Source organism: Pteropus alecto, unplaced genomic scaffold (assembly GCF_000325575.1).
Source record: "Pteropus alecto unplaced genomic scaffold, ASM32557v1 scaffold44, whole genome shotgun sequence".
In the NCBI taxonomy this organism is placed as follows: domain Eukaryota; kingdom Metazoa; phylum Chordata; class Mammalia; order Chiroptera; family Pteropodidae; genus Pteropus; species Pteropus alecto.
Window position 1 is genome coordinate 5284727 of NW_006436812.1, and position 25040 is coordinate 5309766.

The 25040-nt window shown below is 50.1% G+C and overlaps 4 protein-coding genes across 13 annotated transcripts in view; 2 read left to right on the forward strand and 2 right to left on the reverse strand.

The window, feature by feature from the left end:
• RNPS1 (RNA binding protein with serine rich domain 1) overlaps positions 1-8341 on the forward strand; it is a 9418-nt gene extending 1077 nt beyond the window's left edge. For 2 of the 5 annotated variants that reach the window (XM_006913934.3, XM_006913935.3), the window contains exons 2-8: positions 2428-2615; positions 2854-3009; positions 3657-3848; positions 4145-4247; positions 4500-4653; positions 6860-7001; positions 7463-8341. In XM_006913934.3, the coding sequence (XP_006913996.1) occupies positions 2545-2615; positions 2854-3009; positions 3657-3848; positions 4145-4247; positions 4500-4653; positions 6860-7001; positions 7463-7562 (918 nt within the window). In that variant the 5' untranslated portion in view covers positions 2428-2544 and the 3' untranslated portion in view covers positions 7563-8341. Of the gene's footprint in view, positions 1-133; positions 153-2427; positions 2616-2805; positions 3010-3656; positions 3849-4144; positions 4248-4499; positions 4654-6859; positions 7002-7462 lie in introns of those variants that run through there. The other 3 variants (XM_015591035.2, XM_006913936.3, XM_025048364.1) reach the window with 3 other exon arrangements.
• Positions 8342-8498: 157 nt separating this feature from the next.
• On the forward strand, positions 8499-17976 carry ECI1 (enoyl-CoA delta isomerase 1). Of its 3 annotated transcripts, none has more exons than XM_015591033.2 (7): positions 8499-8837; positions 9897-10016; positions 11120-11247; positions 15142-15288; positions 16180-16301; positions 16400-16578; positions 17711-17976. In XM_015591033.2, the coding sequence occupies exons 1-7, from the start codon at positions 8780-8782 to the stop codon at positions 17875-17877; spliced, it is 921 nt and encodes a 306-aa protein (XP_015446519.1). In that variant the 5' UTR covers positions 8499-8779; the 3' UTR covers positions 17878-17976. The 3 variants fall into 3 exon arrangements, with proteins under 3 accessions (XP_015446519.1, XP_015446520.1, XP_006913999.2); XM_015591034.2 differs by having other exon boundaries at positions 11137-11247; XM_006913937.3 differs by lacking the exon at positions 8499-8837 and adding an exon at positions 9253-9809.
• A 12-nt stretch (positions 17977-17988) lies between these two features.
• On the reverse strand, positions 17989-22019 carry DNASE1L2 (deoxyribonuclease 1 like 2). Its single transcript, XM_006913938.3, is given in 8 exon segments — positions 17989-19393; positions 19825-20076; positions 20187-20304; positions 20306-20473; positions 20546-20629; positions 20724-20812; positions 20906-21066; positions 21320-22019. Coding segments are annotated over 7 exon segments (909 nt in total). The 5' UTR covers positions 21050-21066; positions 21320-22019; the 3' UTR covers positions 17989-19339.
• Positions 22020-22160: 141 nt separating this feature from the next.
• Positions 22161-25040, reverse strand: part of E4F1 (E4F transcription factor 1) — a 10595-nt gene continuing 7715 nt past the window's right edge. The window contains exons 8-14 of one of the 4 annotated variants that reach the window (XM_025048361.1): positions 24356-24556; positions 23981-24086; positions 23601-23818; positions 23146-23344; positions 22910-23052; positions 22775-22837; positions 22161-22692 (exon numbers count right to left, since the gene is read on the reverse strand). In XM_025048361.1, coding sequence (XP_024904129.1) covers positions 22336-22692; positions 22775-22837; positions 22910-23052; positions 23146-23344; positions 23601-23818; positions 23981-24086; positions 24356-24556 — 1287 coding nt within the window. In that variant the 3' untranslated portion in view covers positions 22161-22335. Of the gene's footprint in view, positions 22693-22774; positions 22838-22909; positions 23053-23145; positions 23345-23600; positions 23819-23980; positions 24090-24346; positions 24557-25040 lie in introns of all 4 variants that reach the window. The other 3 variants (XM_025048360.1, XM_015591029.2, XM_006913940.3) reach the window with 3 other exon arrangements.

A 25040-nucleotide genomic window follows, 5' to 3' on the forward strand; every position in this document is an offset into this window, starting at 1 on the left:
TTAACTAATTGTTCTTTCCTCTCTTTGGTTGTTGGACGCGCACCTTTCCGGAGGATGGGGGAGGTAATCAAGGTCCTGTGCTGTTACCTGAACTTATGTAAACGAGGAACCTCAACTTTTGCTTTCTAGCATTCGACCACACCCAGCAAAGTGTTCGTTTACTCTGTAGTTCTCAATTTTTAGAGTGTTTAAGAATAACTGGTGGTGCTTATTTTCACAAAGTACACTGGAGCAGATCTTTAGGACTGCGATGGGGCCCAGGAATCTGCCCTCTAGGTCAATGCTGTTCCATAAGGTAGCCATTGGCCACATATGACTATTGAGCACTTGAAATACTCCTGGCCTAAGTTGAGGTGTTTTAAAGACTCAGTGGGAGGATAGATATTTTATTAATAAAATTTTATATATACTGATTATATGTTGAAAAGATAATATTTGGAGTATAGCGTGTTAAATACATTACTAAAAGTTAACTTTACCATTAACTTCTACTTTTTGTAATATGGCTAATAGAAAATTTTAGGATATGTTTGAAGCTTGCACTCTATTGGACAATACTGCCCTCGTTGATCCTAATGGCCATCCAGGAATCCCTGTTAAACATTGAGAGAGATGTGACTTTGGAGACTAGGGTATATGTGAGAAAAGCCTCCAAACATGGAGAAACAGCCCTTCTAACAGCAAACATTTATTGAGCTATAACTAGGTGGCAAGTCTAATGGGTTGATTTAATGAATATCCTTGATAACAGGCATAGGAACTGTCATCATAGTGGTGGTGAGAAATTGAGGCTCAGAAAGATTAAGTGACTTGTCAAAGGTCATACAGCAAAGCTAACCCAGGCTGGCTGACTCCAGACTAAACCACTGAACCACTGAATTTTTCTTACTGATTGTCCAAGGATGCTAACCTTACCTGGTGTTGCCAATTTGGTATCTATAATACCTTATCATTTTAAGGTAAAATGTCTTAAAGATTTTACAGCCCTGGGAAAGAGGAGCAAGGGTAATACTCTCTGCTCTCTTCCACTCTCATTTGATTGTCCAAAGCTGGTTACTCGTTCTTGAGTCAGAATACTATTCAGCATTTTGGGCACCCTTGCACTCAAAAACAGAATCCCAATTGTTGTGCTGTGTCCAGGTTACTTACAGGTTGAGAAAGGTGGGACAGAAGTGATTAAGACTGACATCCTGAGATCTTTGCTTACAACTCAAGCAAATTGTACAAAACTTCACTGGAATTACTGAGGCAGCAATCTCCCGGAAATAGGGCATATAACGAATTAGTAGTTTGTTCTTGAGTAACATTTACTAATGACCATTTATTGAGCACATGCTGCAATCCTGGCACTTTGCTAAACCCTTACGTGTGGTATCACATCCAATTCCAATGTCTACTTTTTTTCCTTGACGTTTTATTTTTCAAAGAATATAAACATACAGAAAAGTCGAATTATACAGTGAGTACCCACATCACCACCACCTAGATTCTAAGTCACATTTCTGCCATATTTGCTTTATGTATCTAGCCCCACCCATCAATCTTTTTTTTTTTTTTTTCCTTGAATTTCAAAGTAAATTACAGGCTTTGGTATACTTCCCCTATAACAGTGGTCCCCAACCTTTTTGGCATCAGGAACCGGTGCTCCTATGAGAATCTAATGCCTGATGATTTGAGGTGGTGCTGAGGCAGCGATGCGGTGGGGAGTGGCTGCAAATACAGATGAGGCTTCTTTGCTGCTTGCCCTCCACTCACCTCCTGCTGTGTGGCTGGGTTCATAACAAGCCACTCAAGGGTATCAGTCCTTGGCCCAGGGATTGGGGACCTCTGCCCTGTAATGCTTCCATGTGCACATCATTAACCAAAGTTCAATATTTACAACTACTTTTTAACATTGTTTTACTGCTTTTTATCTGTTTACATTTGGGTAGTGAATGTTTTGATGCTAGTTCCTTTTAAAATGTTTTTTTTTTTTTTTTTGCTTCTAGTCGTAACGTATATCTAAAATGTCCTACAAGGAAATTACAATAAAACGAGATCTAATCCTATCAGGCGAGCCACACTTATTTAGGTTTTTCTCTGTTCTGCATGTGAATGTGATGTATTTCTAAGGGACTGTAGAGGACTCATAATGAAACTTGAGTGAAAAACCGGTATCATACCATCTGTAAAGTAACAGTGACCGGCACCACCATCGATTCCTTAAGAAAAAGACAAGCTGGGGCGACAGTTCTACCTGTGTTTCCTATGGGGGTGGGATCCTCCTTAAGGAAATGGTGAAGGTCCGCAGCGTGTTCCTGGCCTTGTGGACGCTCGCTACTTACTGTGTTCCTTGCCGCCATCTTGTGTGCTCAACTTTTGACTGCAAAGTAGATTTGTTGCCTTGCCAATTCGTTCACTCTATAAATCCTTTTATCTTGTTATCAGGCTGCACTTTGGCGTAAATTGCAATCGATTAGGGATCGTTTCTCAGACTCGAGTTAGAAGTGAGAGTTCAGATAAGTGAGGCCGCCATTGCTGCTTTGAACACCTCAGAAGGGGAGAATGGATTTATCAGGAGTGAAAAAGAAGAGCTTGCTAGGAGTCAAAGAAAATAATAAAAAGTCCAGCACTAGGTAATCCTGTCAGATTTTTCTAGTGCTACTTTGGGGGTGCTTGTTGCTAGGGACCCTCAGAAAGGGGAAGATTGGAAATGCCTTGCATTGCACAATGAAAGTGTCCTAAGCCACAGATCATTTTGCTCTGTCATGGCCTGGGATCTCTGGCCCCATGGATCCCCTCTTTTGGGTTGTGCTGTTGTTTCAGGGTTTGGTCAAAGGGACGTGCGATCTCACACTCTTCCTCACTACCCAGGGCTCCTTCTCCTACCAAACGCAAAGACCGCTCTGATGAGAAGTCCAAGGATCGTTCTAAAGATAAAGGGGCCACCAAGGAGACAAGCGAGAAGGATCGCGGCAGGGATAAAACTCGAAAGAGGCGCAGCGCTTCAAGCGGTAGCAGCAGCACCAGGTGGGGTAGTAGTATTCAGAGGCCACGTCCCTCCACCCTCCTGAAGAGCATGGAGAGTGCTCTGTCTTCTTATTTATAAAGAAAACACACTATCACATTATTAATTAAGAATCATAATTATGGCAGACTGGTTTGGGGTTTGCTCTGATTATATACAGAAGATGGTTTGGGGGGGTTTTCTTTTCTTCAGATGTTAAGGAATAGGACCTCTTGGGATATATTTTTCTCTCAAGCTCTTTTTATTCACTTAGACTTGGATTACCCTAGCCCAGAACTTATTTTTCTTTCTGTTGAAAACCAGCCTCAGTCAGTCAATCAGTAGTCACCTTCTAAACTGAGTTGGTGACTCCGACTTGCCAGGCTCTTTCTTTACCTCCCAGTAGGGAAGGCTTCCCTGTTAGTAGGGAGCAGCTTGTTCTTTCTTTCCTGTCACCATACAATGTGAATGCTGTCTTCTGTCCTTACCTAGGGCTTTGGCTTCGGGGAATGGGGAGGCTATTAATGTTTTCCCCTCTGGGGAAAGCAGTATGGCTTGGAAATATTGGGACAGCTGTTCCCTTTCGGGAGCTCATGCAGGGTCGTCTATGCTGAAGAAATGCTGCTCCCACCAGCTGTTGTCTCTGACCCCACTCCCTCTCACCCCTCAGATCTCGGTCCAGCTCTACCTCCAGCTCGGGCTCCAGCACCAGCACTGGCTCAAGCAGTGGCTCTAGCTCCTCATCAGCATCAAGCCGCTCAGGGAGTTCCAGCACATCCCGCAGCTCCAGCTCCAGCAGCTCTTCTGGCTCTCCAAGTCCTTCTCGGCGCAGACATGACAACAGGCGGCGTTCCCGCTCCAAGTGAGCTGCCCTCCGGCACCATTTCTCACCAAAGCTTGTGAATTATCTGTGAACTTAACTTTACAAACTTAAAAAGGGCTATAAAGTTACTGTAATTATTATAGAAGTTGACCCAAAAGGAGTCTTTCTGTCTTGATAAGATTTCTAAGACAGGGATAATGTGCATGAACTGGTAGGAAAAGCTTCCTAAAAACAAAACAAAAAAAACCAACTAATACTAGCAGTTAACATCCCCACTAAAAATAATTAACTTTACAGAAATTACTTGTTTCTGGTGTTTTCTATTTTTCAATCAGATCCAAACCACCCAAAAGAGATGAAAAGGAAAGGAAGAGGCGGAGCCCTTCCCCTAAACCCACCAAAGTGCATATTGGGAGGCTCACCAGGAATGTGACCAAGGTGAGGAATCCCGACTATCCAGCGGACCAGAGGCTAGCGTCTTTGGCCAATTTTTAGAATGTAGCCTTTCGGAGGACTAGTATGATGGTACGTGATTCAAGTAGAGCACTAATTAATTCCTTTTAATGGAATATATGTTTGTGTCTAGGAGGTGTACCTCCAGATGCCAAAGTTGTTGTCATTATGTAGTGAATTCTCTTTGACTCTTACACAAGGTGCTTGAGCATTAGAGTGACCCTTCTTTCCCTCTAGGATCATATCATGGAGATATTCTCCACCTATGGGAAAATTAAAATGATTGACATGCCTGTAGAAAGGATGCATCCTCATCTGTCTAAAGGCTATGCATATGTGGAGTTTGAGAATCCAGATGAAGCTGAGAAGGCACTGAAGCACATGGATGGAGGTGGGTGGCCCTGCCAGCACTCCTCTGCACTCCCTTCTCTGTCCCCTATCCGAGAATAGTTACCCACCACACATAGGAACCTTTAGAACCAATTTCCAGCCTGGCTGCATGTCATAATTTCCCTAGAGCTCTTTTATGATTTTAATTCTTATTTAGTGGATGTGTGTTTACCAGAAACATGTTTTATAAAACATTATGCTTGACAAATATTCAGCACATATGACTAGGTTAGCATTTTAAGAATTTTCTAATCTGTTAAAAGCTTAATGATCAAATGAAGGAGTGTTTTTTGTTTTTTTTAACAAAGAATATATTGTGAATATAATGAAGCATTTGGCTTTTATTTGGAAATGTTTTCTTTAATCCTCTCTGAGAGTTGTTTTCTGTTTTGTGAACATTTCAGCATTTTTAGGATTACTTTGCCAAATTCACATTTTTACCCATTTCTCAAAAGTTCGTATCTTAACTATTTATGATGACATTTGTAGCCATTTTTTAATTGGGAAGAATAGTTGTAACAATATTTAGACAGTTCTGAATAGTTTCAGGTGGCCAGTTTTCATTTTTTCTACAAGTCAGCATTTTAAGGAACGTGGAATTTGTCTCTGCCCCAGCTTGGTGCTGCTGTTAGGCAGCCGAGGCAGAGAGCCAGGACTGCCCACAATACTGTGGGCTGCCAGGCCAAGTGGAGAGGGGAATCTGAGTACCCAGAACCTTCATGCCCTCGGAGGCCCTATTATATAGTTAATAAATAGCTTAACAGTTTTTTCTGAATAATTGCCCTTGAGCCTTGATAGAGTTTTGATACTAGGAAAATTTCCTTACTCTTTAGCTAACACTATTTCAATCTACTTAAACTCCTCTGAAGTGATTTAGGGAGTTCAGGATAAACTCTAAATGCATCAGCTCTTGGCTTTGTGAATTACACCTTTGTTTCAGAGACTATCGATTGTGTATTTAGAGTCTGACCACTTGCTAAAAATTTCAGACTGGACACAGAGTATGTGTGATTATAAGCATTTTCTATTTCCTTAAGACTCTGGTGGCCTTTATTGTACTATGCACCATCAAATGGAACAGCTCCATGTTGTTTCCTAAAGGAAAGTGGAAGGCTTGGCCTTTACTGGCAGCTGGCCAGAATGTGGATTTGTCTGTTGTTTTATAATCAGTGCCATGGAATCTCTAACCAGGCTGGCTTTGGCAGTGAGCCGGGAGTCACCTTAAGCCTTTTGAGTCTGTTCCAAACACAGGTCTTCATGCCTGTGTTATCTCCTTTATACTTTTGAAGTTTCTTTGAAGGTAGGACCCGAGAAGATAAAAGAGCCCTCCACCCTTTGGGGCACATGGGCTGTGCGTGGTCCTCTGAGCAGTTCCTGGACTGAGGTCAGGAACTGGCCTAGGCCACCCCCTAGGATGCTTCCCTGGGATTCTAGGTCTGCACCTTGGTTTCATTTGGTCTTTCACTGGAGAACTTCTGACCAAGAGGATGCTTCCCTGGGATTCTAGGTCTGCAACCTTGGTTTCATTTGGTCTTTCACTGGAGAACTTTCCCAAACTCTTAAGACAGACTTGACGTCTCTTGAACCTCGTTTCATTTTGTCCCCCCAACACTAAACCATCATCTTCCTGAGCCCCACTTCTTAGGAGATCATAGCTCATCCGAAACTGGGTACTGATCATCAGCCCCACTCCCCAGCTCTCCATCTGATCCAGCGCCTAGATCTGGAGATTTTGTGCTCCAGTTATCCCTTGAGTTCTTAGGTTTCACCTAATCTCAATCCTTGTAAAACCCCCTAACAGGTCTCCTGTCTCATCTTGCCTACCCCTGTCCCACCGTTCTTAAGAAGGAAGCTCAAGTGTTAATACCATGTTCTGGCTCAAGGCTGGGGCACAACCCTTCCTTCCCCTCACTTAATGGATTCCAGCACGTTCTTTGGGTCTCAACTTGGATGTCACTTTCTCTGGGAGGCTGTCCCAATGCATCAAGGTTGAGTCCCTTGGGACTTTAAGTTCTATGCCCCCTTCCAGTTTTCTTGATGAAACCTTCAATAATGGTAATTATGTGGGTGTTTCTGAGATGAGCTGAGTTTGTCCTTGTTCCTGGGGCTCCTGTCTTATCTTCCAGTGTATCCCTACATCTGATATGTGGCCTACCCTAGGGTAGGTGCCTATTACATATTTTGTAACTTGATCCTTTTTTCAATAGGGCAAATTGATGGCCAGGAAATCACTGCCACTGCTGTGCTGGCCCCCTGGCCTAGGCCACCCCCTAGGCGATTCAGCCCTCCCAGGAGAATGCTGCCACCACCACCCATGTGGCGCCGGTCACCCCCACGGATGAGGAGAAGGTGAGTTAATTTGGGGTCTCACAGAGGGCTGATGGCAGCTGGTTTAGGTTTTATTTTCAACACAATACAATGACAATGACTTTGGGACCTATTCACCCCCATATGCACACAATCCCCTTCCCCGCCATGATGGGAATGGGAAGGTAGCACTGGCACGGGCGGCCTTTAAAACTCATTATGTTCATTCAAGCTGGGCAAAGGAAGAGAAGGGCAACTGCTGGAGTGAGGGACATGCAGAAGGGGCAGCCCTGCAGGTTGTACCAGTACTCCAGAACATCCATTTCCTTCCCAAGGGCTTTGTGTCAGTGCCATCCAAAGGGAGCTGTGCTGACTGTGTTAAACCATGAAACTGTACAGAAGTGTTTCTGAAAGAAGATGGCTTTACCCTTGCAGTTCAAGATGCAGAGCTGCTCCTATGTTGTTTAATTCAGTGTCTGATGTGTTTTTTCCTCTTCCCACAGGTCACGTTCTCCGAGGCGCAGGTCCCCTGTGCGCCGGCGGTCCCGATCTCCAGGCCGCCGCCGCCACAGGAGCCGCTCTAGCTCCAATTCCTCTCGATAAGCAGGCCACCGAAACTCTGCCCCCTGTAACTTATATCCCATCCGACTCAGTTCTGTCCCTTTTCTAACTGAAGGAGGGTCAGTAGGAAAGAAATGCTCACTCAGGGGCAGACTTGAAGGCAGCATTGAGACATTTCCTCTGAAGGCCAAATTTAGCTGCAGAAGTGTTTTTGGTTTGGGGTTGTGCATATGAAGATGCCCTCCAGTTTCCTGGCTAGAAAGCTCCCACGTTTCCAGTCAGTTCGGTGATAAAGCCAGCAGGGGTGAGCAGGGTTCCAGGTGGCAGTGCAGCCCCAGCCTGGGAGCACAGTTTGCCATTCCATGGATGACCTGGGGCCAGTCTAATGGCCTGTGGGATCCTTCAGGAAAGGGTGTGTTTTCATGCAGCTGCTAGTCTGTTACACTGGCCCTGCTTCCCTGCTTGAATCCTTCTAATCTCTAGGGTCAAACACCTCATGTTAGTCACCATAAATGGTTGTTTTTACATGTACTCATACACTCACACCCGACTCTTCTCTCTGATGTTGGTGAGCAAGTTGGGAACTAGCTCTGTAGGGTCTTCACGGACCACCACCACCACCCCCGTTGTGGCTGTTATTCATGGTGGGTGGTCTTTCAGCAACATGTACATTGCTTTTTTGGCTTTTTATTGTACAGTCAGTACTATAAATTTTCTGTTTTGAGTTTTTTTTGGTAACTAGCATTTTAGATAATGTTGCGTTTGTACTTTGTTGTGTAGAGTGAAAGGATTGTCTTGAATAAACCTAGGATTCGAATGAAGATTGAGTATGGGGTTCACTGCCTCCTTCCTCTCCCTTCCTTTCCCCTCCCTTGACCCCAAAGATAGCTTCAGTTGTGAGAGAATTAAAAACGGCTGGCTAAGAATTTTGATTTTGTTTCCAAAGTTACACCTCTGAAGTCTTTCAGCCAAGAGGACACTGGACAGTGTACCTGAGTGTTGGGTTGCCCCTGCGGCAGACAAATATGAGATGATTTATCACCTTTATGTTCCCAAGAGCATCGAATTCTGCCTGACCAGAAACATGGATCTCATTTGCTGCTGCTGCTGCTATATTACCTGTGGAAAAAAATATTTTTCCTAAACAATTTGTGCCACAAAGAATTGGAAACACGGAGTTAAAGAACAAAAGTTTTAATCACCTGACACTATACTTGACCCTTATTGTGCCCAGTGTTCAAACTGGTCAGAACAAAACCATGTGCTGCCCGGCAATACAAAGGCTTGCCGCCCATGCCTCACCTTCCCCCTGCCCAGGTGGGTGACCACCTTTGTTCCTTGAGTATCATTTCAGTGTTTCTCCATTCAGGATCAAGCAAATAAAAGCATCCACTGTGTCCCTTTCTTTTCTTGAGGAGGAGGTGGCACTGCAGTTCCATCAGTTGTGTGAGCACCTAATGCTGCCTGCTGTGCCTGCAAACACTACTCGGCATAGGGGAAGGTGGGCACTTAGTCGCGAAGCTGTGCTATCCCCCACACCTGTGGCTGAACTACCAGCCTTGATTCCTTTTCCACCACAGACAGGAGGCAGCCCATGGCTCCCATCAGCCTTCCCTCTATAGCCGCCTTTTCAGTAACCACATTTCAAGGTTGGCAGAGTTTGAGAAAGCCCTGGTGTGAGCTTGCCAGGGTCTCCAAAGCTCCTTTTTACACCTTAAGCCCCCAACTGCCTTTTCAGTAACCACATTTCAAAGCTGGCAGTTTGAGAAAGCCCTGGTGTGAGCTTGCCAGGATCTCCAAAGCTCCTTTTTACACCTTAAGCCCCCAACTGTCTCTGAGACTTGTGCTCCATGACTTTTGTGATCTATGTGCTATCCCAGTTTCAACACTCTTGCTTGGATAACCTGACTTGTGCTTGGTGGGGAAGCGTGGGAAGAGTCCGAGCCTCCCATGGGTGGAGGGGGAGCATGGGTCTGTCCTATGGGGTTTTGGAGAAGGGCCAGGCAACTCTACCCCGCAGCCCCAGTGACCCGCACGGTAAAGCCCTAGATTAGGGTGCGGCGCCTATTACACCTGGTAAGCCAAGCGGGGTGGGTGGCCTGAGGTGAGGTCTTGAAAAGATTTGCGTCCTAGTTGAGGCATTGGGAGGCGGGGCGGTAGCCCTGGAGTACAGTTTGCCTCTGAAGGTAGGTACATAAGTAGGAGTGGCACAGTCACTTCCGCTCGGTCCGGTCAAGATGGCGCTCATAGTTGGAATGCACTCCGTGGTCCGTGCCTTGCTCTGCACCCGTGCGTAACCTCTGGCGGGTGGACAGACTCGGGCGGGGGCCGCGGGGTGGGGCGGTGGCCTAACAGTCCTTATACTGACTTTCACAGGGGCTGGGCTTCCGGACGCGGCCTTCTGGTGGAAAGAGCGGGCGACCTGCTGCAAGGTCCCTGCGCGGCGTTTCGGAAGTCAGCGCCAGCTGGTGGTGGTGGAGCCAAGTTCCACTGCAGGTTAATGCCCCTTCCCATCCCGCCCCGAGTGTCCTCGAGCCCTGGAACCCGGGCCTCCCGCTCCGTGCATGGGCCTGCGGATTCAGAGATTCGTGCAGACATCTGGCGGGATGGAGTTACCCAACCTCCCGAGCCCATACTCTGCCTGTGCCCACTACCAAAGTGTAAGAAAGCTGAATAAACCAGAGAGTGGTCCCTATCCAGTTCAGATCCCGACCAGGGAAATGCACCCTAAATGAACAGTGTCATTTCTGAAGCCCTTGAGATCTGCTTTTGAGCCAGACAAAACAGATGGCGCTAGCCACCCCAGGCCAGCAGCCGCACTGTCCACAAGGGCAGGCCCTGTCTCTCCTGCTTTCCGTGCTGCTGGCAGAATTAATGAATGAAGAACATCTGACCCCCAATATTTTTCCCCTCTGTCCTTAAACAAGCATGAACCAGAGCACCTCACTATATTCCTCCGTGCACATCTAGTTCTCAAAGTTGGCTCATTCACTTCTTAAGAAGTGAAAGATTTGCATCTGGGAGAAAAAGAGCAACAAAAATTTGTACATGAATGTCCACACAGCAGCATTATTTACAATAGCCAAGAGGTGGCCAAGCCAAGTGTCCATCAGCACCTGAGTGGATAGACATGCAATATACAACATACAATATACAACAGGATATTATTTGGCGTTAAAAAGGAATGAAGCACTGGTACATGCTACAACGTGGGTGAGCCTTGAAAACATGTTAAAGAAGCTAGACACAAAAGGTCACATATGATTTCATTTATATGAAATATTCACAATAGATAAATCTATAGCAACAGAAAGTAGACCAATGGTTGTCAGGGGCTGAAGCAGGAGGAATGGTGACTGCTGATGGATACAGAATTTCCTTTTGGGGTGATAGACATGTTCTAGAACTGGATAGTGGTTGTACGACATTGTGAATGTACTTAATGGACCTGAATCGTTCACTTTTAAATAGTTATGTTACGTGAATCTCACTTCAATTTAAAAAAAACCCAAAAACCGTGTACTTCCCATGGCCAGGTTGAGGTAGGATGACTGGGGATGCTTTTCCACTTCTGGACATGAGCTTCATTTTCACACTAGGGATTGCTGTGTTGAAGCTCAAGAACCCCCCAGTGAACAGCTTCAGCCTAGAGTTTTTGACGGAGTTAGTCATCAACCTGGAGAAACTGGAAAACGACAAGACCTTCCGAGGCATCATCATAACTTCGGTGAGTGCTCCTTAGCTCCTCAAAGCCCCGAGTTCTCTGATCAGAGTGCCAAACTTGGAGACCATCTGCACGTCATATGGTGTGGAATAACCGGCCCCAGATGTAGGTGCCCAAGAGAGGATTCCAGGGATTGTGGCCACGGGCAGGTGTCACGACCTGCACAACTAGAGGGTTAAGGGCGGGGGGCGGGCAGGGGCAGGGGGTCAGGTGATGGAGGATTAGGAAAAACAGACAAAACACAGAGACATACTATAGGAAAAGCTGGGGCAAGGTGGGACACTGCACTCTGATGGAGATACAGTGACCCTGAGGCAAGCTCAGCACATTTATTATATACACTTAAAGGTCAAGGAGAATGTGGGAGTCTTCTTGAGACTTGAAACTTGCTGGCAACAATAATCTCCCAAAGGCATATCTGTACTTGGTTATCTGTGCTAAGCTGTCTGTTTTTTGTTTCCTGCTCTGCCCTTGGCAGATTGCAACATGACTTTGCAAATGCTTCAGCTGCAAGATCTGCAGCACAGATCCAGCTCTTTACAGGCAGGTGACATTTGTGCAGGGACAACCTTGAGCCCATACTGATTCATGTGCAAACTGGGCAGTGGATTCCTAAGGTGCCCTCCCTGGGTGCCCCAGTGACAATGCTTATCCTGAAAGCCATGCTCTCCATTCCTCTTAGGGCAGGTTTTAGAGTTGAGTTCTCAGAGGGCAATTTTTTTCCTTCTGAATTATCAGAGGGAACCTCACCATTTCCCCCACAAGCTGGCAAGTACATGTGTGAGAGCAGTGTCATGGCTGAAGCCTGGGAGGGGCAAAAGGTAGCATCTTTTGGACCCAAGAAGGTGGGACTAGGAGTGTAGTGGATGATGAGAAGAGGAGCCAGGCGGTCCTCAGAGCCTGGGCTGATTTTAACACCTAGGCCCTCAGAACTAGGGGCCTTATGTGTTTCTGCCCCGTTCCAGTGGGCATCAGGCCCACCTGCTCTACCAGGAGCCGCGAGTACTAAGAGAGAACACAGATAAGACCAGGCTCAAGAGATGGAGTGCAGACCCACTTGGGAGTGCATACACCCCGTGGGTCTTTTGACGCTGGGGTTTGCAGAGCAAAGCCTGGCCCCATTCCATGGGAGAGATTATTCTGCATTGCTCCACAGATGGGAATGATACTTATGGTCGTAGATTGTAGAAGGGTTGGTGAAAGAATCCCAGGGAACTTTCTGACAATCATAGCTCAACTGCCTGGATATACTAAAATTGCTTGGGAACTTTTTACCCTGGATAAGTTCTGAAAATACTTAAAATGTCATTTCATAACGTGACATTTTCTTTATTGTACTCTAAAAATGAGAGAACTTCATGTCACCAAATATAGGACACGTGTGCATATTGGTGCTGGTTGTTGTACGGTGAGGGTCCCTACTGCCTCCAGACCTCAAAGTCGCACAGCCCTGAAGGAGAGGAGCCAGCATCTGTCCCACCAGAAGCTCATGTTCTCCCCACTACATGATTTCCCCCAAAATGTGTCTATGTTTTGTTCTGTATTGAATGCCTACTGTGTATATAGCACAAGGCCCACCTAGTGGATCCTCATTTTAGTGTCCTGTGGCCACCATCACAAAGTGTACAAACATGCCACATCCAGCAAGTGGTAAATCCTGCCACATCCAGCGCAGCCTGGGAAAATAAACCTGAGTGGGAATAGTGGGAGATGAAGAAAAGAAAGAAGAAAGCGGGGATCAGGAGGTCCACTGTCCACTGTCCACTGATGGTGGACAATGGCGCAGTTTTATTTTTGCAAGCTGCTTTTATACAGGATCATAATAATTGGCATAAGCAGTTTCCCTTAGGCATAACACTGTTTCTTCTACTTTTCCCAGTCCGGGTCTTCTCATAACTGTTAGCTTGTTTGCCTGCCTGCAGCTCTATTTATACTTTCTTGTTCTCAGAAGGAGTTTGCAGAGGTGAGGTAACCCTTGGTTGCCCTCGCAGATTGCAAGGACCTTTGTCAGCTTACAACCCACTCTCCACACAAACAGGATAGTTTAAAACAATGGAAGTATATTCCCTCACAGTTCTGGAGGCCACAGATCGAAATCAAGGCATCAGCAGGACCTATTCCTTCTGGAGATTCTAGGGGAGATTCCTCCTTGGCTTCTTCCAGCTTCTAGGGGCTCCTAGTGGTCTGTACTTGTCTCCGCCACTCCATTCTTCATCTAAACATGTCTGCCCTGTGTCCGTGTCCACATTTCCCTCTCCTAGGATACAGGTCATGGTATTTAGGCCCCCCTTACTCCAATATGACTTCATCTTGATCTTATCTGCAGAGACCCTATTTCTAAGTAAGGTCATATTTACAGGTCCTGGGAGTGAGGATTTAACCCTATCTTTCAGGGACATGACTTGGCCCACTACAGACCTGTTGACAAATCACAGAAACAGGCTGCACTACCTACGCCTCTTGGAGTCATCCCCCGTTAGGATCCTGTGATTTGTTCTCTCATCCAGAACCAAACTCTTTGACTTTGTGAAGCACTAGGACTATGCCCACGTGTCGTTACCTTGCCAGAGATCTGTGCTGATAAAATGTATTGGATTCTGTAGGGGGAGGGGGCCAGGGTCTCATGGTGGGAAAAGGACAAGGCTGAATGTAAAGTCCTGCCATATTCTTAAACAAGAGCAACTCTGTCCCCACTCCCATCTCTTCCCCCAGCCAGAGGCTGGCTTCCAGGTCCCTGTATCTGACCCATGAGGGACAGCAGACTTGGTGTAATAGTTACACATCTTACCATTTCTGTTGGGTCTTTTTAAGTTACAGGAGTAGAACACGTTCCATAGAAACAAAAGGTCAACCTCCAGGTGTTACCACACACAAGAACGTGTGTGTACAAGAAAAATGGGTTCACATCAACACCTTGCACTGCAGCTTGCTTTTGTTGCTTAATATATGGATGTAGGGGACATGGAGTGTGACTGTCCCATATTTTATTTATCTGCCTGCTCCTCACAATGGGTGGTGGTGGGTCTCACAAGCAGCATGTGTTAGCTGTTGTCAGTTCTAGTTAGTGAATCAGTCACTAACAGGTCACACCAGCCTCAGGTGCCCTAGCCTCCAGCTGTGGGAGTATCTCCTTTGCTCAGAGGTGCTATGACCACACGGGAGCCCCAGGGCTGGATGTTTCTGCATGAAGGCTGCTGAGCCATCATCCCTTCCCCCTCTGCATTCTTGGCCAACAATCCTTCGAACACCTAGAACTTGGTGCCCACCACTTGAAAACACGATTGTGCTGGCAGCCCTTTATTCTAGCCTGTTGCACTTCTGTGTTTGCTCCTCTTCCCTTCCTTGGCAGCTATATCAGGACCTGGGGCATCTGCATTGGACAAACATACCCTCAAGATCATTCCTCAGTCTTCTGTCTCGTACGTCACAGCCCAGGGCAGAGGTCTAGCATCTTGGTCACTGACCTGTCCTTCCTTGGCTATCTTCAGACAGCAGCACCTCCTGGTCTGCACCAGTCTACAGCTTGATTGACCTTTTGGGATAAATCAACATGTGCCCCCAACAGACTCTGTCAGGAGTCCTCCCCACACCTCAGTTTCTCTGCCCAGGATGCCACACACAGGTGTGCACAGAGCCCGGTGTGTTCATGTCCCTGGGGTAGCACCCAACCTTGCCTGCCTGTTTGCCTTTTCTCGTTTGAACTGAGAAAGGGAAGAACGTCCCAGAACATAGGAACTGAGTCTGAGGGAGGTTGAGGCTGAGTCCCTGGAGCCTTAGCTCGGCTCCTGGGGGCAGTGCCCTGCTGCCCCTTGAGCACCTGTAGGGTCCCCCTGCTTTGGGGGCACGTTGCCCTGGTGAGTACACTCTGATGAGGCTCTGGCACTCTCATTCACCCAGGACTGCCCCAAGGCCTTCTCAGCTGGCATAGACCTGAGGGAAATATGCGGGAAGGACCCAGCATACTACACCGAGTACTGGAAGGTTTTACAGGATCTGTGGCTGCGGCTCTACTTGTCCAACCTGGTGCTGATTAGCGCCATCAATGTGAGTGTCCATACTCCTGAGTGGCCTTGCTGACTCCCTGGAGGCCGGCAGGGGTGGGGGAAGATGTGGCCCTGCCCTCTGAGGGTAAGAGGGCCTTGGGGAGACCCTTAGACATTCACAGGTAAGCTTGCCATATCGGACCAGTGTGACAAGGTAGGGGCCACAGGAGTCAACTCATTCACTGGGATCGGGGCAGGACCTCAGGGCCCATGGTTGACATGGCCCAGTGAGAGGGCTATACAAGGAGCAAGTGGGGGATGGGATCCACTTTTTGGAAACATCATTTTGGCCTGACCTGGAGAAGGCAGGGGCAGGCTGCTGAGGCAAGGGAGTAGAGCTGAGGCTCGAGAACCAGTGTGCCTTGAAGAGATGTGGTAACAAACCAAGTAAAGTGGGAGGAGGCCCTGAGCCTAGTAGAGGAGAAAGATGGTGAGAGGACGACTCCATGGGGTGTAGTGGGCACTGACAGTGACCTGCCATCTCTGGGGCAGTGGGGTACATGAAGTGAGGTCTATATGAGTTTGGAGTTCTAAGGACATCCTGCTGAGGATGGCAGTGGGTCTGTGGACATGACAGCTCCAGCTAAATGCTCATTTGGCATTTAGCATCCAGACAAAAGCTGTCAAAGGAAAGGCAACTTGCGTCCCTGACCAGAGAGTAAGAAGAACGGTTTTCTGGCCCTGAGCTGCTAACCCTGCCAAGCGCCTGGGGCCGATGGGCAAGCCTGAGTCTCCTTTTGCACAGTCCAGTGTTGGTGCAGCACCCTGGAGGCTAGGAGCTCTAAGAGCTCACATCCAACAGCAGGCCTTTCCTTGGGCCCTAGCTCTCTAGAATATGATTGGGACCAGCAGCAGCAACACCCAGAGCCTTAAGGTCATGCTTCCCCTGCAGGGACCCTGTGCTGCTGGAGGCTGCCTAATCCCCCTCACCTCTGACTACCGGATCCTGGCTGACAACCCCAAGTGCCTCATTGGGCTGAATGAGACCCGGCTGGGCATTTCCGTCCCCTTCTGGTAAGACCAGGGACTGTACTCACACTCCACTTGACCCAGGGCTGAACCAACTCACCTGGGAGCCCTCAGCCCCAGGTGAGTGGGTGTCTGCCTTCCAGGTTCAAAGATTCCCTCGTGAATATCATTGGGCACCACGCTTCGGAGCATGCACTGCAGCTGGGGTTGCTCTTCCCACCAGCAGAGGCCCTCCAGGTGGGCATTGTGGACAAGGTGGCGCCCAAGGACCAGGTGCAGAGCACAGCTCTCTCAGTTATGGCCCAGTGGTTGGCCATTCCAGGTGAGGAGCACAGGGAAGGGTGGCAGCTATGGGTACTAGTGGGCGAGCAAAGCCTCCTTTCTTCCCTTCTCCTCTTGCCTTCCCAGCCTGACACTCCTGGTAAGACCAGAAATTTATCATGTAAAGGTTCACTATGCAACTCACAAACATGCCGACTGACTTAAGTGTCCTGGAGCCACTATAACAAATTGTCACAAATGGAGCTGGGTGGGGGGTGTTGCTTTAAACAACGGAAATGCATTCTCTCATAGTCTAGAGGCCAGAAGTCCAAAATCAAGGTGCAGGCAGGGCCATACGCACTCCAGAGGCTCTAGAGGAGGATCATGCCTGCCTCTCCCAGCTTCCGATAGTTCCAAACATTCTTTGGCTTGTGGCCACACACTCCAATCCCTGCCTCTATCTTCATAGGGTCTCCTTTAACTCAAATCTCCCTCTCCTTTCTTGTATAAGGACACTTGTCATTGGATTTAGGGCCCACCCTAAATCCAAGATGATCTCATCTTAATTACATATGCAAAGACCCTTTTCCAAATAAGGCCACATGCACTGGTTCTAAAGGAGTGGTTAGGACTTGCACAGATTATCTTTTTGCGGTCCACTATCCAACCTACTACATGGACGATTATAAACAACCTGCATGGGAATAGAGCTGGTTATATCAACTATGATAGGAACCAGGATCAGCAGACTGTCTAAAGAACCAAGTAGATTTCTGGCTTTATGGGTCACATGGTCTCTGCCACAACCATGGCATAAAGGCAGCCACAGAGAGTATGTGAACTAACGAGCATGCTTAGCTCACATGGGAGGCCAAGATTGCCAATCCCTGACTCAGACAAATGACTGAATACTGCGCAGCCATTAAATATGTTATAAAAGGATATTTAGTGTCATGGATAATATAGTTGAGTGAAAATAACAAGTTTAAAAAGGCAATTTTTATAGTTTCATCCTGTATGTTTTTAAAAGAAATCAGTGGGCAGTGGGGAACAGATGATTTTATTTTTTTTTTTTTTGTTTACATGTATCTTCTAAGTTTTCTACCAAAGTTTCTATTGGAACTCTCTTGGGAAAGTTGGAAATGATGGCACTGTCTCAGTGTGTTTTCACAAGTGGACCCTGTTTTCTTTAGATCACGCTCGGCAGCTGACCAAGAACATGATCCGAAAGCCCACGGCAGACCTCCTGGTGAAACGTCGTGACACGGACATCCAGAACTTTGTCAGCTTTATCTCCAGAGACTCCATCCAGAAGTCCCTGCAGATGTACTTAGCAAAGCTCAAACAAAATAAAGACTAAGGGCTGGGCTGCCCGCACAGGGTTTAGGCATATACATCCTTCTAGGGGATTCTCTGGTCCTAAGGTGTTTTAAACAAGGTATTTTCCAATTTAAAAGTTCTTTCAGTTCTCTTTTTTTTTTTTTTTTTGCATCTCAGAAGGCCCTGTTCCTTGTAGCTAGTGTTTCAAGGCCCATCACCATGAATGCCTTTCCTGCCTGGCAAGTGGGGTTGGTGGGCAGTGTCTGGATTTGGGAATCATGAACTGGCACATGGGGCTGTTCTGGACCTCCAGCAGTGTCACCACTGAGTGTTACCTTTCCCAAGGCAGAATTATGAATAAAGTCTTCAGCTTGTCCCACCCCTGGCCTCCGTACTACCTGGTTGCTGAAAGCATAAAGCCAGGCAGTGATGGTCCACACAAGACCGCCCCCCACAGAGACCTCCCAGAGAAAAGCCTTTTGGCCAACACGTTTGTTCACTTGGAGGGAGTGTATGACAATTCAGAGACATGGGGTAACTTGGAGAGGGACAAGGGAGGCATTACTTGAGAGGCATTCTGTGCTGTGTCATAGATCTTATTTTAGAAAGATTTTGCAAGAAAAACTTATTCAAGCTAAAAGGCTTTTCCTCCCATAAAATTCAGGACAGTTTTCAAATCCTGCCAAAGATGTGATGTTTTAAAAACTCTTGTCAGTTATGCTGTGTGTCATCCCAGCTCTCTGCTTTTTTTCAATCCTCAGGTGATGGGCTTACCCGGGACAAAGGCCAGTGTCCTGTCCCAGCCCAGGGCTCCTGAGGAGGAACCTACCCAGGAAGACATTGTTGAAGGGCTGTGCCACAGGGAGGTGTGCAGGTTCTGTGGGCAGGACTGTACCCTGACCTCTCCTGGAATGCTGGGTGGAATAGGACCTATGATACAGAGCAGTGCCTGAGCATCTATGCAGGAGGACCAGGGAGTGGGACTGCAGGAGGGACATTGGGCTGAGAGGTTGGCCTTGCACGTCAACACTGTACCTGTGTGTGTGCGAATGCTGATCCCCACTGCACTCACTACAAGTTCTTAAAAGCTTTACAGTGGTCTGGAGGTGACAGATGCCAGCAGGACATGAAATGAGCAGGCCAGGCTGTGCCTGTCTTTTGAAAGATCTGCCAGGCTGAATGACCAGGGTTTGTACCGTAGAAAGGCAGAGTCCAACCTGTGTGTGGTCCTGGGCTAGCGCTGTGCACATTTATTGAGCGCAGCTATGCCCAGCACTCTGCGGTGCTCCTCACACCCCTGTGAGGTAGTTAGGTAGTCCATTCTACAGACGAGGGAACAAGCTCTGAGTGGTCCCAAAACATGTCCGTGGCCACTTGTCCAGGCCCAGCTGCCCCTTCCCACAGCCTCTCTGAGGGTTGGCATACCACCCTGAAGGAGCCCTATGAAGCTGTTCCTCATGGCCAGTCTGCAGGCAGTATGTCCTGGCCAGGCTTCAGTGTTGTCAGTGGGCCTTGAGGGTCACCTCCACAGGAAAATGGTCACTGATAGCAAGGGCCTGGAAAGAGAATGGGCCAAGCCTCAAAGGCCCTGCTGGGCAGCCTGTCCTCCCTGAGGCTCCACCTCAGAAAACTGCCCACCACCTGGGGTGGAGCCCCCTGGGTTTCTGCAAACTGCTGTATCTGAGAGAGCAGATCAGTGAGGCCTAGGCTGTCCACCCCTGTTGCTGCCTGCAGGTGGGGTGGGGACACAGACTTGGGACCCCACCTCACGAGAGGCAAAGGGCATCCTAGCCTACAGTCATAGATTTGTTCCATTTAGCCAAAATGGAGCCTCTTGGGGCCTTTCCTAGAAACTATCTTAGGGAAGAAAAGGCCAAGTACACTGCAGTTAGTTCCAGCCTTGAGCAGCAGGGAGCTGGCTCCTCCTGCCTGCCTGTGGAGGGTGGCCTGGGGAACCCCATCCCTCAGGCGAGGGCTCAGTGCTCACCTGAGTCTGGTCCAAGCCGAATTCCTCCTGGAAGTCATGCACAGAGGCCGACTGGGGTTTCAAGCTCCTGCGCAGGCGCGCACCACAGACCACAATGCGGTCATAAGCACAGTCTGAGTTGCCCACCGTGGTGTCGGCGCTGTCTGGGATGAGCCACTTGAACACCTCGCTGCTGCGCAAGCGGATGGCCCCCCAGTCCTGCTCCCTCACGTAGCTGCAGTCAGCGTTGAAGTCGCCCAGGAACAACATATCCTGCGGGAGGCGAGGGTCTAGTGTCTGAGCCCGCCACGGAGAGTCATACCATTACGGTTGTCCCCGGGGTGCGCCTCTTGGGACCCGGACTGTGAGGACGCGGGGCTTACATCGGTGCCCCACTTGTCAATCACGTCCAGGTACACGTCGTAGAGAGCATCGATCTCCGCCACTGCTTGGTGTGGCGCAGCATGCAGTGGGACCAGCACCAACTCCTTAGCCGCTGAGGAAGGGGATGGATGTCAGAAGCCGGGCAGGAGCTGCAGGGGGCGGGGCCGAGTGGGGCGGGGCCTCACCCGAGCTGTGAGTTGAGAATTTGACCACGAAAGGCTCGCGGCTGAAGGCGTCCTCTGGGTCCGGGTACTGGTACATGTCCATGACCGACACCGAGTCCTTCCTGGGGGCAGAGGGCAGTGGGCGCGCTGAGCCGGCCACCTCCTGCCCCGAGCGCCGCATCCCCGCCCCTCACCTGTAGATGAACAGGTACATTTCCTTGTACTGGTCCCGCCCTAGGGGCTCGCTGCTCACAAAGCTGTATTCGTGCCTAGACACACTGCGGAGATATGGGCCAGGCCCTGGGTCAAGATACCAAGCCCAGGCCTGGGATGCTGGTCAGAGCTCCCGATACTGGGCCCTGCCCGCCACACCTGTTGATCTGCTCCATGAGCGCTGATACGGCGCTCAGGTCCGGGTCTCGCACCTCCTGCACGAGCATGATGTCATAGCCAGCAAGGATCTGGGAAAGGGGCAGCAGGGACAGGGTCATGCGTGAGCAGGCGGATGCGCAGTGGAACCTAGCTGCAGCCCCGTCCCGGGTCCCCAGCCTCACTTGCGCAATGACGCCACCACAGGCCGGGTCCGACACTTTGCTGTCGCCAAAGCTCTGGATGTTGAAGGCTCCAATTCGCAGCGCGGCTGCCCCGGTGGCCCCCAGTACCCAGAGGGCGGCCAGTAGGGCCCGGGGCCCAACCATTCCACGGAGCGGGAGGGCTGGGAGGGACAGACACGGCCCACATCAGCAGGGAACTGGAGTCGGATGCACCCAACACTCTTCGCCTGCATGAGGGCGCCAGGCAAGGTCCGCTGCCCAATGTTGGCTGACACCAAGGCATAACGTGCCCCTGCACTCTCTAGGTCTCCCTGGGGTAGTATGATGGGCTCATGACCATTCTCCTACTCCGTGGAGAAACTGAAACCCAAATAGAGGATCCAGTCTCTGGCTAGTCCAAGCCCCCAGACTCACCTAAGATGAGGATGGTGTAGTATCAGATGCTCAGGATCTGAGTCCAGGTAGGAGTCTGAAGTCCAGGCTGGGAGTGTGTCCGCGGCACTGGACAGACTGCAAGAGCTCAGTCCAGCAATAGCTCTGGCGCCTGGGCATGGGTGGGTATTTGAGGCCCTGGTCCAAGGAGGAGCCAGACTGCACTGGGTCCCACCCCCTCTACAGAGCTGGACACTAGAATTCCTGGCTCCCATTCCCATGGAGACACCGCCACCCACCCAGGGCAAGGCCACAGGGAATCCACTCTGAGCCTGCTCTGGGCTCCCAAGTCTGTCAGAACTGGGACTCAGAAGACCTTGTCAACACCCCAGGAACTGCATCAGGACTGGGGAAAAGGGCCAGCCATGCCCATGGTCCAGGCTTTGTTCTTGTCCCCACCCCCTAGAAACTAGGTCACCTAGAATCTCCTTCCTGGAGCTGCATCCCCTCAGGAAAACTAAAGCAGTGCAATTAGGAAAGACCAGCCCCATTCTTGGCCTGTCTCCTGCTGTTTTTCCTACAAGTCATCAGAGGCTCTTGGTCCCCCAGCCTCAATCCCCTTTCCGAGGGCACCTCGGTAAGACTCAGGAAGCTGGAGTCACAGCTCCCAGTGGGCAGGGCAGCATCAGGAGGTTGCCTATCCACATGCCAGTGACACCCACGCACCGCCAAAGTGCCGCCAGCCCTGTCAGGTGCACAGGGTGGGGGTAGCCAGGAACAAGAGTCGAAAGGGTGGCCTGTGCAGACAGGTGCTGCCACGGGGAACTTGCCAGGGCAGTGGTACCAATGCCCAAGGTTGCCACTGCCGTAACATCACAAGTGGTAGGTTTTCATATTTTATTGTAAAGCGACAAAAACTTATTTACACTCCCACTTCTCTGAATGTCTGAATTCTGTGCCTCGTCTTCTCTTTACCAAGTCAGGCAGGCGTGGGTAGGGTGCTCAGGGTCCTTGTACCTGACACGGCCCAGCCCGGCAGGACCCTACAGGCACCCACGCTAGACGATGACAGTCTGCACCTCGAGCTGGCCCTCGGGTGAGGCGATGACCAGCTCACCCGCATGCTCTAGGATCTCAATGTCCTCCGATGAAACCATGGTCACGGTGGCCTGCTCGGCGCCATTTGCGCCTGCACGGGCCGTTAGTACAGTGCCCTCGCTGATGGCCGAGGCCAGTGTCATGGCCACCTGCTCCGTCAGGCTCTCGGGGGTGGCGATGGTGATGGTGTCGGCAGCAGCCGCCTCTGAACCCAGTCCTGCCTCCTGGTCCATGGTCACATTCTGCACAATGATCTGGTGCCCAGCGCTGGCCTGGTGCACGATCTGCTGTACCACCTTCATGATGTGGCTGTCCACCTGTGGGTGGCTCACGGCTCAGCCCATGAGTTTGGGTGAGGGTGCCAGGCTGCCCCTCCCCACACCTCCCCCAGTCCCTCACCTCTGTCTGGGTGCCCTCAATGATCTCTGTGGCTTCACTGGTCTCTGTATCGTCCTCAGTGGCCTGAACAAAGGGTCAGAGGTCAGCTTTGCCTGCCCCTGGGCCCCATCCCAGTCCCAGTGGCCCTACACCCACCTCAATAATGTACTCTTGGGTGTCGGCCACCACAGATGAGAACTCAACCAACACAGTGTGCGGGTCTTCAGTGAGGACAGTAGCAGCTGCTGTGGGGCTCTCCTCAGACACTAGCAGCTCCTCCACCTCCAGCAGGCAGCCCCCTGAAGTGGGGAGCTTGGTCAGGGCTAGGCAGGACTGGACAGGGTTGGCCGCCTGCCATCCCTCGCCAATTCCCGCCACCCGCCAGCCCCAACCTTTAGTGCGCAGGTGCCGGTTGAGTGTGCCGTGCTCAGCGAAGCCACGGCCACACTTGTAGCACTTGAAGGGCTTCTCGCCTGTGTGGTGCCGTACATGCCGCACCAGCGAGCCCTTCTCCCGAAAGCCTCGGCTGCAAAAGGGGCACACATGCGGCTTCTCCTCCAGGTGTGTCCGGAAATGCACCTGCTGGGCATTCTGTGAAGACCTACCGTCAGGGCCAACCTGGCCTAGGCCAAGGCTCATACTGAGGCTTTCCCTGCTGCCCTCTAAAGTCAGGGAGGGGGCAGGATTCAAGGGTCAGGGGGAAGGCGCCAGGCCAAGACAGAGCAGGCTGGTGGCAAGGGGGTGACAAGGGAGGGCTGGGGCAGGAACAAGGAATAAATCTGGCCAAGGGAGTGGGGAGCCAATGGGTAGGGGGTCAGAGGCCAGGGGCCAGGGCTGGAGGGCCCACCTTGGTTTTGTAGCACTTGCCGCACTCAGGACAGGGGTAGGGTCGCTCATCTGAGTGGACGCGCCGGTGGCCACGGACATGGGCGATAGTCTTATATAACTTCCCACAGTCCCCACAGCGGAAGCGGCGCTCGTGCACATGCACCTCCTGGTGCTTCTTGAGCAGGTAGGCCTTGGGGAAGGCCTTGCCACACTGTGCGCACGTGAACAGTTTCGGCCCTGGGGCCGCACACAAGATCAGGCCAGGTCTACCCCTTGAGGGTACCACCCTAACCACCTGCTGCCTGCCCACAGGCCACCTGGACCGCCCACTACCCAAGGAACAATCCTGGTCACCCACAGGTCATCCACTACCTAGTGCCCCACCCTCCTGCCACCTACCTGTGTGGCCCCTTTTGTGGGCCTCCAGCGTGGCCGCTGTTGGGAAGGTCTCACTACACTGAGGGCATGGGTGGGTCCTGGGAAGAGCCGAGGCCTCGCTGGCCACCTGCTGGGGAACCACAGCACACCTCTAGCACCCACTGCAGGCTGGGCCCCAGCAGAACCAACGACAGACCCATAGCACCCCCACCCTCCATTGTGGGCCCAGGGGTAAACACAATAGGGGGCAAAGTCACTGCAGAAAGTGACAGCAGGGAGAAGAGCAAGGAGGCTGGCAGCCCAGCCAGCATGGTGACCTTGTACCCAAGGTTCAGACCCCAGGAAAGAGCAACCAGGAAGGAGGACACCGGCAGCGCAGGCACCTACTGTCTCCACCTGCTCCACCTCCAGCAGCGGCAGTTCTGGGGGACGATCTCCCAGGGGCTGGGGGCTGGACGTGGCAGGAGAGGCTTGCTCCAGGGTCCCCTCCTCCCCAGTGACCCGCTCAAGGACAATGCCGGAGTTCTGCATGGCCTGATGCAGCAGGTTCTCCCGACTGTCCTCGCTAGAACTGGGAAGCTCCTCGGGGCCTGGGGGCTGCAGAGGAGGTGGAGAAAGGGAGGTTGGCAATGCAACTCGGCACATGACACCCACCCGTACTCACCGCAGACCCAAGGGGCCTGGGTCCACAGTGCACACCCAGTATCTTTACTCAGGAATGGCATTGAGCTAAATATCAATATAGTCATTAAACCAAAACAGCAGGTTTTGCATCCTTAGATTTCCATCACACAGTAGGGAAATATTTTGAAAAATTACTTCCAGTATCACCATCTTTTTAGCATTGTTAAATACTGAAATTCTTTTGTAACTCTGCTCATTATTAATACATGGAGAATTTGGGGATCAAGAATTTACCTATAGGAACTGTGTGATGTTACACAACCATCTTGAAAGAAAGAATGCATTTCTAACTGCATCAGGGCCAGAGTGGTTCCATACTGTATTCTGTAGGAATTTTTATTAAGTAAAAGCTCTTTCTGAAGTACATATGTACGTGCCTTGTGAGGCAGTGGCAGCA

Coding starts and splice junctions, on each gene's coding strand:
- ECI1 (XM_015591033.2), top strand. CDS start 8,780: ATGTGCTGCCCGGCAATACAAAGGCTTGCCGCCCATGCCTCACCTTCC. Junction 8,838..9,896: donor CTCACCTTCCCCCTGCCCAG/GTGGGTGACCAC, acceptor TGACTTTCACAG/GGGCTGGGCTTCCGGACGCG. Junction 16,579..17,710: donor CCAGTGGTTGGCCATTCCAG/GTGAGGAGCACA, acceptor TGTTTTCTTTAG/ATCACGCTCGGCAGCTGACC.